At 41.7% G+C, this 15,497-nt stretch overlaps 2 protein-coding genes across 5 annotated transcripts; both read left to right on the forward strand.

The window, feature by feature from the left end:
- LOC146384581 (uncharacterized) lies at window positions 1-2,511 on the forward strand. 3 transcript variants are annotated; one of them, XM_084936568.1, is made up of 5 exons: window positions 3-26; window positions 164-379; window positions 478-533; window positions 1,535-2,372; window positions 2,457-2,511. In XM_084936568.1, the coding sequence occupies exons 2-4, from the start codon at window positions 354-356 to the stop codon at window positions 2,332-2,334; spliced, it is 882 nt and encodes a 293-aa protein (XP_084792694.1). In that variant the 5' UTR covers window positions 3-26; window positions 164-353; the 3' UTR covers window positions 2,335-2,372; window positions 2,457-2,511. The 3 variants fall into 3 exon arrangements, with proteins under 3 accessions (XP_084792696.1, XP_084792694.1, XP_084792695.1); XM_084936570.1 differs by having other exon boundaries at window positions 1-26; window positions 1,535-2,511; XM_084936569.1 differs by lacking the exon at window positions 3-26 and having other exon boundaries at window positions 158-379.
- A 3,123-nt stretch (window positions 2,512-5,634) lies between these two features.
- On the forward strand, window positions 5,635-12,052 carry LOC146384582 (uncharacterized). 2 transcript variants are annotated; one of them, XM_084936565.1, is made up of 3 exons: window positions 5,635-5,828; window positions 5,922-5,977; window positions 10,028-12,052. In XM_084936565.1, exons 1-3 carry the CDS (start codon window positions 5,803-5,805, stop codon window positions 11,764-11,766), a joined length of 1,821 nt encoding a protein of 606 aa, XP_084792691.1. In that variant the 5' UTR covers window positions 5,635-5,802; the 3' UTR covers window positions 11,767-12,052. The 2 variants fall into 2 exon arrangements, with proteins under 2 accessions (XP_084792691.1, XP_084792692.1); XM_084936566.1 differs by lacking the exon at window positions 5,922-5,977.
- Window positions 12,053-15,497: the final 3,445 nt, after the last annotated feature.

Raw genomic sequence — 15,497 nt, forward strand, 5'->3', positions numbered from 1 at the left:
TGCATCATATCCTCTGCAGAAGACAGGCAAGTGCTCTCTGCTGGAGCAATCACATCTAGTGGTCACACCTGCGTGAGGCTGCCTGTGTGTGCCTCCCTCACACCTGTATGGGGGAGGGAGGTTGACCTGTTGGGTACCTCAGTTCAACTTCTCATTAAAACAGGCTAATTGGAAACACCTGCAGTAGGAAGGACCTATAAAGACAGCAGCATGTCCTGAACGCTTGACTCAGAAGCACACTGGTGTTTGGCTGGAGTAGCTGGTGTGTGGACACGACAGCTGACAGGGCACTACTGCATGCACAGTCCGGTTGGAGGGTTTGTGAGGACACAGCGAGTGCAGCTGCAGCAGTCATGGCTGCTCGGTTCCTCATTGCAAGGTACAGCGTTTAAATGTGCTTTCATGATCTACACTTCCTGTACTTCAATGTTAACTTTGGTCGTGTTTTATCTTGACTGTATTTGTGCTGCTTGACAGGTTTTTACTGCTTTATGTTTTGAGTGATGTGAACTACTCCTCAGCTTTTCCAGGAGGTGAGCATGCTGAACCCGTGCCAATGATTTTATGAAATGATAACTTGCTGTATGACTGCATGAGCGGGAATATTGGAGCGTGAGCTGTATGAGTCCAGTGAAGTCATGCCTGCACCCACAGTCTGCAGCATCTCTTTAGAAAATACTTTATTCATTATTCTACAGACTTATGTTGGAGATTTAGGGAGAAAGTCTGACTGGGTACATGGGAGGGTATAGGAGATACAGTAGCCTTGGTAAAAGTTGTAATATGATCGAGAGCACATCAATAATTCAAGTCTTTCTAAGGAGAGGTTTAAGAGTGTCCTTTTATTATTTACACTGGTGCAAATTATGTAGCATGTTATCCAGGCAGTCTTTTTTTCACTCCCCCCACTTCAGATGATAAAGCTGTTGGTCACTAAACGTGTCTCAGTGTACTTTTTCAGGACTTTAAAGATATTGGGGTAAAGTTGGTATGCCTCATGTCCAAATCAGCAGGCTTAATTCAGTCAAAGGTATTTAAACAGATTGCAGTAAAACGAATCTACTGATGTGTTAATTGCACTGCCATCCTTGCTCTGTATTTCTAATGTGACAGCTGCACACTTGGAGCTCCACTGCTTTAACGTGACAGCAGACTTTCATTCAGTGAGGTGGAAACTCTACAGGTTGCATTTACGACGCATTGTAATCAGTCATCGTAAGCTTGGCTGTTTCACTGGTGTTTTATTACCTTTTTACTCCAGTAATCACTTTAAAAGGTCAAGTTCTTCCCTGTTAAATTTGGAAAAGAACAATTGTAACTGTAGATGGTATAAAAATGCATGAATATGCTTTGCCTGAGTGGATCAAGCAAATTAAGCGATTTCTTCCCTGATGTTAAAGGTATAAGAATGCAAAGGTCTTTGACACTGGCTTCAACTCAAGACTGAAGTTGAATCCAAACAATACTGAAAAACTGAAGATGTACATGCGTTTTCAACCTGATAATCTGTATTCTTACCCATGTTCTCTCTCAGCCACCAGTCCTGTGCAGCCTAAAGCGTGGCAGGGTGGAAGAGGGGAACACGATGTGTATGGAAATCCTCGTCCTTTCCAGTCCATGAGGGCTCTGCGGCCGACAGATCCAAAGATCGACCCTAATGTGCGCGATCAGGTCCAAGTCCAATCCCCGAGATCGTATCAGCCACGCTCCAATATTCCCGCCCACAGACCCATGGAAACATATCCGCTCCAGCCTCGAGCATACAGAAACCACCTTGTGGCCAAACCCAGGAGCTTTGACTTGAGCCTGAAGATTCCTTTTGCTCAGTCTCGTGATGGTGCTAATCCTCCTCGGTACGGACCAAGCGGCCTTATTATTGACAACAGTTTTAATAATCCCGGCAGACGCCATGGCCATGATGCTTCCAAGCTGGGCTACCAGTTCAGCTTATCTGTTCCCTTTTCACGAGGTTCTCCACGCCGCCAGGAACATCACGGCGGACATCGACACAGGCCTGAGGAAGATGATTTGGGTCACCAAAGACCGCAGGTTTATGTGCCGCCTCATACAAGGCGGCACCCCGACGAGCATCATCATCGTGATGAAGGCCGCCCTGGTCGGGACTCTGCATTTCCAGAGCCAGATGGACTGGAACGCCCATCAAGGCCGCGCCATCCTCAGAGATATGTCGACCCTTACAGTGGCTACTACAACTCCCACATGAATCCTACGTGGAACGACTACTGGTGGTATTACCATGGACCTCACTGGGGTCATGTAAAGCATCCATCTTCTGACCCTTGGCCAAATTTCCATCGGTCAGCTTCAGACTGACATGGATGGAAGAGACGAGCCAAACTCGCAGGGCTCAGGTGGGCCACTGGTTTTTGGATATTACAACATGGCATTTCTTGATGGTTAAAACCTGTTCCTCACAATTTCTTCCTCCTTCACAGCTCTGCAGTGCAACAAGGATCTCCTGTATTTATCTAAAATAAAGTGTGAAAGCTCTCCTGCAGTTTCTCTCGTCTTCTGTCAGGTTGAAAGAATAGCTGAACATTTGGGTTGGGGTTGATCTTTGGAGCTAATGACATTCATGTGTTTGTAAGCAAGAAGCAACAAGTCTATGCCCGAACGTTAAAAGCCACTGACTCTGCAGCTCACTAAATATTTGGGTGATGTACATTTTGAACTGCATCTAGAGATGTAACTGAGCCCAGTATTTCACAATTATCGCAGGCTTGACACCAAATCAAGTGTCCCGTCTTTGAGCCAACTCTAGCCCTCACTTTCACTAGAGCTGCCACTTAAAAGTACCCGAGAGTGAATCAGATGTTCCATCCTTCAGTAGTTGCTTGCATACAAACTTGAAATGGTTTTGGAACTTCAATTGAGTGCCTGTCATAAGTGCATCACTGTGGAACTGTAAAATGGTTCTTCAAGTATTCTGTGCTGGCTGGCAGGGGGCTGATGGTAGGGGAAGTGGCAGAACATCTGTAAAGATGTGTTTGAGGGTTTTGTTAAAAGCTGAACCTCCAAGGTTTTCAAAAGTCAATAGCAATGCACAAAACACCAAGTCTTTCATTATTCAAAAAAGTTTCTCTTTTTTTTTTTTTTAAAGCGGTTGAAGCACAGCAGTGACACATCACAGCATAAAGGAAATGTGCAACAGACTAGAAAAATGCAGCAGTGCACTGGCACAATGAAAGTCCACTAGGTGACAGGTAACTGCTCTGCAAGAGCAATCGCATAAAACGTGTTTGAAGGAACCGGTGAGCAGAAATTGAATTGTATTTTGATGTTGGTGCTCTGTTTTGCAGAGAGCAGCAGGTTTCTCCAGAATGTGAGAGATCTACCTGGAACATCTGCAGCTCTCAGACAGTTTGGTTTAAAAATAAATAAATAAATAAAAGCAGTGGGGCTCTTATGGCTTGGTGCACTGACGCCAGTAGTCTACAATGGGTTGTTTCAAAGGTTTCCACATCTCAGCCAACAACTGAAACAGTATTTTATTAAGCTGATGACATCTGAACCTCAAAGTGGTACAAGAAGCTCCTCCCACCAGCGTATGTGTGGGTGTGTCTCAGTGTCAGAAGCTTTTAAATGCAGAGAGAAGAGAATGACTTTTTTTTTTTTTTTTTTTTTTTTAAATACACATTTCCCCTCATGATTGCTCTTGAAGGCCACAGCATCCATAAATATTATTTTTCATCTCCAAGCTCATCTCTTGCTATAGAGGATTATAGCTGCTATAAAGCAAACAAATTAACAGTGAACTTGGGAAAAACTGATTATGGAAACTTTGTCCGCCTTCATCCACTTCCATTCACTACTGTTCACTTCTTTCGTGTTGGCTTTGGACTGTAGATCAATAAAGTTGTTTAGCTTGACTGTTTTGTTCTAACTGCAGCCACGATCTAATGTTGCCACCAAATGGCCAAAGGAGACTGTTCTACTCCAGCCTCCACCACAGAAGAAATATCAATCACCCAAGCCCAAAAGCTACGAATTTAGTCTGAGAATTCCTTATTTTGATCTTTTGGTCAGAAATGAAGAGGGGGATTTGTCCAGTGAAGGACGTGATGGTGGAAATGATGCTCCTGCTGTCCCCAAACCAGGTTGTCAAACCGACTTATCTGTTCCCTCTTCATCAGTACAGATATGATTGGATCAAGGCAACCCTTCTTGAACTAGTGCCTCCGAAACACAGGAGCAGACTCATGAGCCAGGTCATGTAAAACCACAAAGTTCCACTCTGCATGAAACAGAAGGCCTTTCTTCAACTATGAAACAACACTGCAATAGACTTTTGAGCCAAGTCGTGTTAAACAGCGAAAAGAGAGCTTGGTTTCAACTGCAAGTGCCAAAAGTGTCAGCATATCAGCAAGGGTGATAAATGTACAGACGTTCTAAAATTAAATACAAATACAGGTACTAGTGTTAAAAATACTCTATTAAAAGTTAAAATAGTGATTTAATGGCTTTACTCAAGTAAAAGTACAAATGAATAGACTCTGAAATGTGCTCAAAGTAAGAAAGTAAGAGCTAAGTAGAAAATGAGTTAAAGAAGGAAAATGAAAGAAAAATAAGATGTTCTTTGTGTACAGGCTGTGCTCAGCTGATCTGGGCTACTGCTGCTCTGAGGTTTACTGCTCTTTGTGGATTTACACAACCGAATTTAACAAGATGTCAGCAGGTGTTTTATGAGTTGTACTATTCCATCCTCTACACTGACAGTTTGTTTTTCCGCACGTTTCACAGCATGAAGAAACACAATGTCACATGTACAGATCGGTATCTCATTGAAAACCACGAGGCTTTACGTTTCCAGTTGATCAACTCCCACTGAGCAGAGGTTAATGATAACATCTCTTCTTCCTCTCCTGTCCTGTCTTTCTTATCTTTCTCCATCTGTGAGTGAAGTTAGCTCTTTCTTTTGTCTCCCTGTGAAATACAACAGCTGGACCTTCAGCTGCAGCACACCGTGTCACAGTCTCACTGTGTTTGCTGATGTTTGTTGAGCTGACAGAAACGCTGCATTTGAAATTACCTGACACTGAAAAACTTTTACTCCCTTTATTTGTATTTTCTTACTTCAGTGTAAAGCATGACTTGCAATTTTTATATATAAATGTCATAAAGATAATCACATTATTTAAAGGTTTATGAGAAACCAACCCTTCAGGTTTCTCAACCACGTGAGTGAGCAGTGAATCAGCCAGATCCAGCCCTCATTGATCACGTTCAGTTTCCAAACACCAAGAGCTGGTCGTGAGAAATACTGAACTTAAGGGTTCAAGACGGGTTGGGGGACATCACAGAGGCTACATTTATCTTCAATATGGGATCATCTTTTTTTACTGTGGCTCCTGATGTCAATACAAGGCCTTTTAAAAAATGTGTGCAAAGTGTATAAAATTATAAAAGAAAGAAAACCCCACTATAATACAGCTCTGCACTTAGACAATCAGGTCAGAAGTTAAAATCAAATGTGTTCTTATTGTCCACATCCCCTCTGGGGCATAGATTCATTCATTCTGACGTCTCAGCCAGGCCAATCACATCAAGTGATCGCACCTGTGTGAGGCAGAGTTTGCTTCAGCCCAGCTTTTCATTAGGAAGATAGAAAAGACACACAGACAGCCACGTGGCTTGGACGCTCGACTTTGAGTCTTGTGGGTGTTTGGTTGGAGGAGCTGGAAGTTGGGCTTTGTGGATCCACGGCTGACAGGGCAGCTGTACTGCACAGTCCAGCTCAGCGCTCGTAGCTGTGAGGACACAGCGAGTGCAGCTGCAGCAGTCATGGCTGCTGGCTTCCTATTTACAAGGTAACGCATTAAATATGAAACCAAATGGGTTTTATTAGGTTCATTTTATTTACTTGAGTCTACCTTGACTGTGTATTTGTAACTGTTTAACAGATTATTGCTGGTCTGTTTGTTGAGTGAGGTGAACTACTCCTCAGCTTTTCCAAGAGGTAAGCCTGACTCACCTCCTGCTGTTTGGAGATGGGGCTAAAACTCTTCTTGTAAATAAGAGAATGGGCCTCTGTTAAAATACCTGTGTTACTATAACTGAAGAGTCCTGCAAATTAAACCCTGTTAAGATTTGATCCATTAGCAACAATTTAACAGCTCCCCTAATTAAAGTAAGACCAAACACTAGGCCTACGATCTGATACACAGCACTGACAAGTCAGGGTGGTGTTTTAGGGAAACTGTGCACTGCTTCATTCACGTTGGCTTCGTCTGCAGACTTACAGGCACAAGATGGCTCTAAAATTCTAGAATATTCTAGCAGCTCTCAACCAAACTGTGGTTATTAAAGTGTGCTTTAATATGTATAGTGATGTAAGAAATCTGACCTATGTCCTTTTTTTTTCTCCAACCCTGCACAAATCAACAAAGAGTCATAACAATTTGCAAATGCAGGGGAATGTCTATAAAGGGGTCTCGAGGTGGAACTCTTCTTCAGTCCTAAAATGTAATTTTTACAATCTGAGGCTAATTAATGATAAGAAATATATGCTATTAACTTTTCAAATGTATATGGTCTTAAAACAGGACAGTGTTCAGGGTATGTTTGCAGCTTTCTCACGCTATGGAGTTCTTGTGTACTGGATCTAGATGCTGTCTCCACACTATATGAAATACAGTCAGTATAAAATGAGTTGTCCTGTGCTTCATCTTATGCTGCTTAAATTGTTTCACAGGGAACTAGACGAGCCTTCTTCAAGCCAACTGTCAGGCCGGTTTATTCGTCACGACGCTCCTTTGTTCTGATTTGAAAAACACAGTAACAACACTTGGGTGCAGTCGGGAACTGTTTCTGTGCTGCTAATCATGAATTATGAAGTCCATTAATTCAAATTAGATTGTTGTTGAGATTCTAGAGACGTGTTGAAAATAGATTTTTAATGTCTAAATTTTACTACTTCTTTCTAACCTTTATTTAACCAGGAAGATCCCATTGAGATTAAAAACCTTTTCAAGGGAGACCTGGCCAAGATGGGCAGCAGCAAGTTACAAGTCACAGTTACAGAAATTACTGTTAAACACAGACGGCAACAACACAAATGCAAAATTAAATGAAAAGAATAAAATAAAGATTAAAAAAAATTTAAAAATCGAAGGAAAATACAAAAATTCAGCTAAAATGACAATCTAATTGAAGCAATTGCACGTTATGGACTTGGCCTCAGGGATTCTTAGTTAGCACTTAAGCGCTTTATGAAATGAATTCAGTTGTTTTCCAGTCGTTCTGCAGTTTGTTCCAAGCCAAGGGTGCTAAATGTATGTTATATAAAACTGTATAAATGAGAGTTCCTCCGACTTGCCGAAGCAGGCCATCCTACCCGAGAGTATAACTCAGTGTTGAGTCTGAGATTTATGGTTAGTGATGAACCTCAGTGAAGCATGATACACTATCAACCATTCGAAGACACTGAGCAGAAGCATTCATGTATAGAATATCTCCATAATCCAGCACAGGCAGAAATGTTGCATTTAAAAGCAGATTCTTTGTATTGTAAGAAAAACACAACTTATTTTGAAAATAAAATCTGTTTTAACTTCAGATTTTTCACGAGATTCTCTACATGTGGTTTGAAGGTGAGCGCTGTGGCACTCCGTTGTGCACTGTAACAAATTCAGACCATCAGATTTAATGCACTGAGACAGTTTGAGAACCATGCCACTGCTCTCTGAGTCCTGACTGGAGGAGTCCAAGTTTTAAAATACAATGATCAACGGTGTCTAAAGCTTTTGACAAATTAATAGAAAGGGACGCACAGTGTTGTTTCTTATCAAGTGCAACAGTAATATTATTTGCCACTTTCACTGCAGCTGTGATTTATTTATTTTATTCCCCTAAAGCCTGATTGATCAGATAAAATGGCATTGGTGTGTAGAAACTCCTTTAACTGCTCGCACACACGAGCTTCAAGAACTGTGGCACAGGACAGATTAGATATTGGTCTATAATTAGTTAAAACTGCTGGGTCGCCCACTTTTAGTAGAGGGACAACAAAAGTTGATTTTCATACTGAGGGAATTTGATTCAATTCAATTTTATTTATATAGGAAGGAAAAACTCCCTTTTAACAGGAAGAAACCTCGGCAGAACCAGGCTCAGGGAGGGGCGGGGCCATCTGCTGTGATTGGTTGGGGTGAGAGAAGGAAGACAGGATAAAGACATGCTGTGGAAGAGAGACAGAGATTAATAACAAGTATGATTCAGTGCAGAGAGGCTATTAACGCATAGTGAGTGAAAAAGGTGACTGAAAGGGGAAAACAGTCGTCCAGCCTGGAAGTAATGAATGCATGAACTAGTTTTTCAGTGTCACTCTGAGACAGGATATTTCTAATTTTAGAGATGTTGCACGAATGAATGAATGAAGGCAGTCCTACACATTTGTTTAATATGCGCATTGAAGGACATGTCCAGGTCAAAAACTGACTCAAAGGTTCCTCAGTGTTACCGGAGGCCAAGGTAATGCCATCCAGTGTAAGAATCTGGTTAGATGCCATATTTCTAAGATTTCCAGGGCCGAGTACAATAACCTCAGTTTGATCTGAATTAAGGAGCAGAATGATTCGTATCCAGCGTGAGGTTGAAAGTGTTGGGAGAGTCTCTGCCACAAAATCGGCTGCCAGTTTCAAGAAGTAAGGATCTAGTAAGTCTGGTCCTGAAGATTTTCTATCATCTAACACTTTAAGAGCATTACAGATCTCCTGCACAGAGAAAGGAACAAAGTTAAATGGCTGAGCAGTGTACACCGGAAGGTTTCTGCCGAATTTTAGAGACTGGACTAAGAGTCAAACAAAGAGCCAGAAGATATAAAGTGCTTGTTAAAGCAATTCATAATCTCCTTCCTATCATAGACAGGAACAGAAGCCCTAAAAACATAGGTGGGTAGAGCGTGGGAGCTTTTACTCACTGAAAGACTTAATTTAATTTAACTTAATTTAACCCAAATTGTGATCATATCATCTTGGTATCAAACTGCACACATTAACATGAAGAATCTTCAGCCCAGGTGAGGATTTAAATTCAGATGGTGTTTGACTGCATTGCAGCTCAGGGCCTGGTTTAGGTTGAACATCACCAGATAAGAGCAGTATTAAGACAATCAGAAGTCTCTGCTTTGAGACTGAGTTTGACTTGTGAAATGTTGAAACTAAGCAGAATTTTTCATAACTTTGTAATCATACAAAACAAGAAGGTTTTGAAGATGAGGTAAATCTTTGTGTAGATCAAATGAAAAATCTGTGTCCTGTTCCAAATACATTGGAGATCGTACAGGATGTACAGCAGCAGTGATGATATAGATCTGGGATCATGTCTCGCAAAGTGAGCACACTGTTAAATGTGCTTGACTTAGAAAAATTCAGTGTCCCAAAGTCCCCCACAGCCAATAAGCAAAGGTATTTTAAAAAGTAATTATCCACACGACTATTGTTGATACTGAATTAAATGTATCATCAGGCTGCAAAGACCTAGGATGTTCCAGCCAGAAGCTGATGTCCTGGTGGCTTGCTAGCAGATGGCTTCTGCTAGCAACACATGCACCAATGTGGTGTAGAGGGCTTCAATCAACAGCACAGGCCCCGATATAATGCAGATGAGCTTTTGCTAGCAACACAGGCCTTAGTGTGCTGTCGATAGGTCCAGCCAGCAGCACAGGCCCTGGTGAGGCTCAGTTGGTTTCTGCTAGCAGCACAGGCCCTGGTGTGGTGCAGACGACTTCTGGTAGTAGCAGAGGCCCCCAAAATGGGCCACTTTCCAAGAACTAACAGAATAGTTTAAAATACCTTGTTGGAAAAACACTAGAATCCATTTAAAATAGTAAAAACAGAAAAATACCCAACAAATTCAAAGCAGACATTCAACAAGGAGACATGCTGCTGCCATCTTGGTCAGCCGTCTTGGTCAGCCATCTTGGTCAGCGGTCTTGCCATCTAATCTTGCAGAAATTACAAATTACAATGTAATATTTACATTAACCTTCACTTGTTTTCTTTCATAGCTAGAAGTTTTGTGCAACCGAGAGTGTGGCAAAGTGAAGGAGAGGAAGAAGTCTACAACTATGAGAACTGTCATCCTTTCTACTACATCAGTGCCCAGGACAAAACATTGGAAAAGCAGGGACGTTTAATGACGGCCCCTTTCCATATCTGTAAACAAAACCATCCCATTGTGTACCAAAAAGCCTCAAACCTCAAGCCTGCAAACCCCTTGCAACCACGATTTAATGTTGCCACCAAATGGCCAAAGGAGACTGTTCTACCCCAGCCTCCACCACAGAAGAAATACCTGTCACCCAAACCCAAAAGCTACGAATTTAGTCTGAGCATTCCATATTTTGATCTTTCGGTCAGAAATGAAGGGGGAGATTTGGCCAGTGAAGGACGTGATGGTGGAAATGATACCGCTCCCGTCTCTAAACCAGGCTTTCAAATCGACTTATCCGTTCCCTCTTCATCTGTCTCTCAATCTCCCAATATCCCAATGACCAGCTATGTTGACAGTTCAGTAAATCAAGAAAATCTAGAGAACACAGAGTTTGTCAATTACGGTAACATAAAGCAGGAAATGCCACAATCAAGGCAACCTTTCTTAAACTCTGCTGGTAGTAGTTACTCAGAAGCACAGGAACAGGCTTATAAACCATATTCCATCGAAACACAATCAAGTTCAACTCTTACTGGATCAGAAAGACCTTTTCTACATTTTCAAACACAGGAGCAGACTTATGAGCCAGTTCATGTTAAACCACAAAGTTCCACTCTGCATGAAACAGAAAGGCCTTTCTTCAACTTTGAGCCAAGTCGTGTTAAACCCCAGTCAAGTTCACCAATAACTGGATCAGAATGGCCTTTCTTTAACTCTGCAGCAACACAGCAACAGACGCATGAACCAGGTTATCTTAGACCTCAATCAAGTTCAACCCTTGCTGGATCAGAATGGCCTGCTTTAAACTTGGCACCACCCTGGCAACAATCCTTCGAGGCAGCTGGTCTTAAGCCTCAAGCAAGTTCAGCAATAGCTGGATCAGAATGGCCTGTCTTCAATTCGGCACCACCCCGGCAACAATCCTTTGAGGCAGATGGTCTTAAGCCTCAATCAAGTTCAACCCTTGGTGGATCAGAATGGCCTGCCTTAAACTTGGCACCACCCCGGCAACAATCCTTTGAGGCAGCTGGTCTTAAGCCTCAAGCAAGTTCAGCAATAGCTGGATCAGAATGGCCTGTCTTCAATTTGGCACCACCCCGGCAACAATCCTTTGAGGCAGGTCATCTTAAGCCTCAATCAAGTTCAACCCTTGGTGGATCAGAATGGCCTGTCTTCAATTTGGCACCACCCCGGCAACAATCCTTCGAGGCAGCTGGTCTTAAGCCTCAATCAAGCTCAACCCTTGGTGGATCAGAATGGCCTGCCTTCAATTCGGCACCACCCTGGCAACAATCCTTCGAGGCAGATGGTCTTAAGCCTCAATCAAGTTCAACCCTTGGTGGATCAGAATGGCCTGCTTTAAACTTAGCACCAATTCAGCAACTGACTCATGAATCAGGTTTTCTTAAGCAACAATCAAGTTCAACCCTTGGTGGATCAGAATGGCCTGCCTTAAACTTGGCACCACCCCGGCAACGAACCTTTGAGCCAGGTCGTGTTAAGCCACAGTCCAGTTCAGCAATAGCTGGATCAGAATGCCCTGTCTTCCATTTGGCACCGACTCGGCAACAGGCTTCTTTACACAGGAACTAACTCGGTGTCAACTCTGTTCAATCTGTGCACAAAGGTTATTTTACTTTTGGAGCGCATTTCTGCCAAGACTGTAACTCACCATGCAAATAAATACACAATTTCCTTCTTGCATCTGATGTCATTTATATTTTTATACTTTTACTCCTACATCTCTAGTCCCTTTAGGGCAAAAATAACTTGGTATTCACTTATATTTTCTAAAATGTCCAATAATAGTTTTAGAACTCTTTAACATTTTATAGGACTCCTGTAGTTGCCTTCTACAAAGATATTTGACCACCAGCAGGTTGCTTTGCCAGAAATGTTGTCACCTCTGTAGTAAGAAATGCAGTGTTTGATCTTACATCAGGGCCTGCTGTTTCTGTGTTTAAATAGTGATTCTATATTGGTGTTGGGTGTGGATGCCAGTGTGAGTAGTCTTGCCTTATTACAGTTGGAATGGGTCCAACTCCCTCCCTCACTTACTTTTATAACTGGTAAGATAAGAATAGAAGGACGACGGGATAAAGACATGCTGTGGAAGAGAGACAGAGATTAATGACAAGTATGATTCAAGGAGGTGTATTAACACATAATGAGTGAAGAACTATCAACCAATGCATCATGGGAGTCCCCCAGCAGTCTACATCTATTGCAGCATAACTGAGGATTCAGGGTCACCTGGTCCAGCCCTAACTATATGGTTTAGCAAAAAGGAAAGTTTGAAGCCTAATCTTAAAAGTTGAGATAGTGTCTGTCTCCTGAATGCAAACTAGAAGCTGGTTCCACAGAAGAGGGGCCTGAAAACTGAAGGCTCTGCCTCCCATTCTACTTTTAAATACTCTAGGAACAAGTAGGCCTGCAGAGCGAGAGCGAAGTGCTCTAATAGGGTGATATGGTACTACAAGGTCATTAAGATAAGATGGGGCCTGATTATTTATTTATTTATTTAAGCCAATGAAGGGAAGCCAAAACAGGAGAAATCTGCTCTCTCTTTCTAGTCCCTGTCAGGACTCTTGCTGCAGCATTTTGGATTAACTGAAGGCTTTTCAGCGAGTTTTTAGGACTTCCTGATAATAATGAATTACAGTCGTCCAGCCTGGAAGTAATGAATGCATGAACTAGTTTTTCAGTGTCACTCTGAGACAGGATATTTCTAACTTTAGAAATGTTGCACAAATGAATGAAGGCAGTCCTACCTATTTGTTTAATATGTGCATTGAAGGACATGTCCTGGTCAAAAATGACTCCAAGGTTCCTCACAGTGTTACTAGAGGCCAAGGTAATGCCATCCAGGGTAAGAATCTGGTTAGATACCATATTTCTAAGATTTTCAGGGCCGAGTACAATAACCTCAGTTTTATCTGAATTAAGAAGCAGAATGTTAGCGGCCATCCAGGTCTTTGTCTTTAAGACATTCCTGCAGTTTAACTAATTGGTGTGTGTTATCTGGCTTCATGGACAGATAGAGCTGGGTGTCAACTGCATAGCAGTGTAAATGTATGCTATGTCTTCTGATGATGCTGCCTAAGGGAAGCATGTATAATGTAAACAGAATTGGTCCTAGCACTGAACCCTGTGGAACTCCATAATTAACCTCAGTGTGTGAAGAGGACTCTCCATTTACATGCACAAATTGGAGTCTATTAGATAGATATGATACAAACCACTGCAGCGCAGTACCTGTAATACCTACAGCATGTTCTAATCGCTCTAATAGGATATTATGGTCGACAGTATCGAACGCTGCACTGAGGTCTAGCAGGACAAGCACAGAGATGAGTCCACTGTCAGAGGCCATAAGAAGATCATTTGTAACCTTCACTAAAGCTGTTTCTGTGCTGTGATGAGCTCTGAAACCTGACTGAAACTCTTCAAATAAGCCATTCCTCTGCAGATGATCTGTTAGCTGTTTGACAACTACTCTTTCAAGGATGTTTGATATGAAAGGAAGGTTGGAGATTGGCCTATAATTAGCTAACTCAGAAATATCAATTGGAGAAAAAGACTCTAAATGTTGCATCTGTGAGATGATTATGGGTGATTTTTTTTCTCTAATTGTTAAAATTTTATTTGTGAAGATGTTAATGAAGTCATTACTTGTTAACGTTAAAGGGATGGTTGGCTCAACAAACGCGTTACTGTAATCCGATTACTTTTTTCAAGTAACGAGTAAAGTAAGGGATTACTATTGCAAAAACGGTAATTAGATTACAGTTACTTACCCGTAGGAATGCTGCGTTACTAAAACCGTGAGTTTTTTGCGAGAATGTCTCATGACAGTGACGTAAGCGAGTGTGACGTTCGTGACAACAGCTGTGTGCATTTAAAGCGTGGAAGTACTGACCTTATTTTGAGTTTGATTCCATAAAAAGTGACAAAAACATTAGCGTTCGTTCTGCGTGGGAAGAAAACTTCTTTCTACAGCGAAAAAAACCCTAAACTTCCGAGCAAGCATCGAGTGCGCTGCCATGAAAATTCACAGAGAAACTGACCGCTGCGGCACACCTGCACCAGGGCAAACCTCCGCCTGCCCCACTCCTAGAGCAACAGGACCGCTAGTCTTTGATTTTATTTATTTCCTGCTGTGTTTCACTTGCATCTATTTGTGTGTAAACACAAAAAAATATTTTATTTTATGTGCTGGAATGTGCAGAAAATAGGTTTAAATGTTAAACAAATTTCTTCCAGTCAGAGAATGTTGCATATAATTACATTTTTGCTTGATGCATAAAGTTAAAAGATTAAAACTAATAAAACAAGTTTTAAAAGGAGACTTTTCCATTTGTTTACATTTTGTATGATGGATTATGCAGAAAAAGTAGAATTGGGCTGAAAAATCTCTCGCTTTATCACCTATTCAGGTTGTAATTTGTGTTTTTAAAAAGTAACTAAGTAATTAATTACTTTTGAAAATAAGTAATCAGTAAAGTAACGGGATTACTTTTGGGGGGAAGTAATCAGTAATTAGTTACTGATTACTTTTTTCAAGAAACTTGACCAACACTGCTCAAAAGAGCTCTGACTTTTTGTCAGCCTGGCTACTCTGCTGAAGAGAAACCTGGGGTTGTTCTTATTTTCTTCAATCAGTGATAAATAGTAAGATGTTCTGGCTTTACAGAGGGCTTTCTCATAAAGCAACAAACAGTTTCTCCAGGCTAAATGATGATCTTCTAAATTTGTGACGCGCCATTTCCTCTCCAACTTACAAGTTATCTGCTTTAGGCTACGTGCCTTACACAGAAACTCTGTGTAAGGCCCAGGTGGATGATAGATGATAACAAGTAAGACTGGTTTCTGAGTTTTACAGCTGGGGTGGACGAGGCTAAGCATCAGGCTTTCAAATGAATTAAAAGTCTGTCTGGGTCTTTGCTTGATTAATAGGCTGGTGTGAAAAATTGCTGCCACACCTCCCCCTCGGCCTGGGCTTCGAGGTTTCTGGTAGTTAGAATGACTCGGGGGTGTTGATTCATTTAAACTAACATAATCATCCTGCTGCAACCAGGTTTCTGTAAGGCAGAGTAAATCGATTTGTTGATCAATTATTAACTCATGTACTAACAGGGACTTGGAAGAGTAATAATAATCCACATTTCACTGTTTTACTCTTTGGTGCAGTTGAGGATACTGTATTGTTCTTTCTTTGAGATTTTTTTATGTTTATGTCACAACATCAAGCAGCACTGAGTGGATGAGAGCATCAGGAGGTCGACCCTGTGACCCGGTGCAGAGGGAACGCTCGGCGTTTGTAA

The sequence above is a fragment of the Perissodus microlepis genome, chromosome 7 (assembly GCF_051167445.1).
Source record: "Perissodus microlepis isolate ML-2025 ecotype Zambia chromosome 7, ASM5116744v1, whole genome shotgun sequence".
NCBI lineage: Eukaryota > Metazoa > Chordata > Actinopteri > Cichliformes > Cichlidae > Perissodus > Perissodus microlepis.

Coding starts and splice junctions, on each gene's coding strand:
- LOC146384581 (XM_084936570.1), top strand. CDS start 354: ATGGCTGCTCGGTTCCTCATTGCAAG. Junction 380..477: donor GCTCGGTTCCTCATTGCAAG/GTACAGCGTTTA, acceptor GCTGCTTGACAG/GTTTTTACTGCTTTATGTTT. Junction 534..1,534: donor CTCCTCAGCTTTTCCAGGAG/GTGAGCATGCTG, acceptor GTTCTCTCTCAG/CCACCAGTCCTGTGCAGCCT.
- LOC146384582 (XM_084936565.1), top strand. CDS start 5,803: ATGGCTGCTGGCTTCCTATTTACAAG. Junction 5,829..5,921: donor GCTGGCTTCCTATTTACAAG/GTAACGCATTAA, acceptor ACTGTTTAACAG/ATTATTGCTGGTCTGTTTGT. Junction 5,978..10,027: donor CTCCTCAGCTTTTCCAAGAG/GTAAGCCTGACT, acceptor TTTCTTTCATAG/CTAGAAGTTTTGTGCAACCG.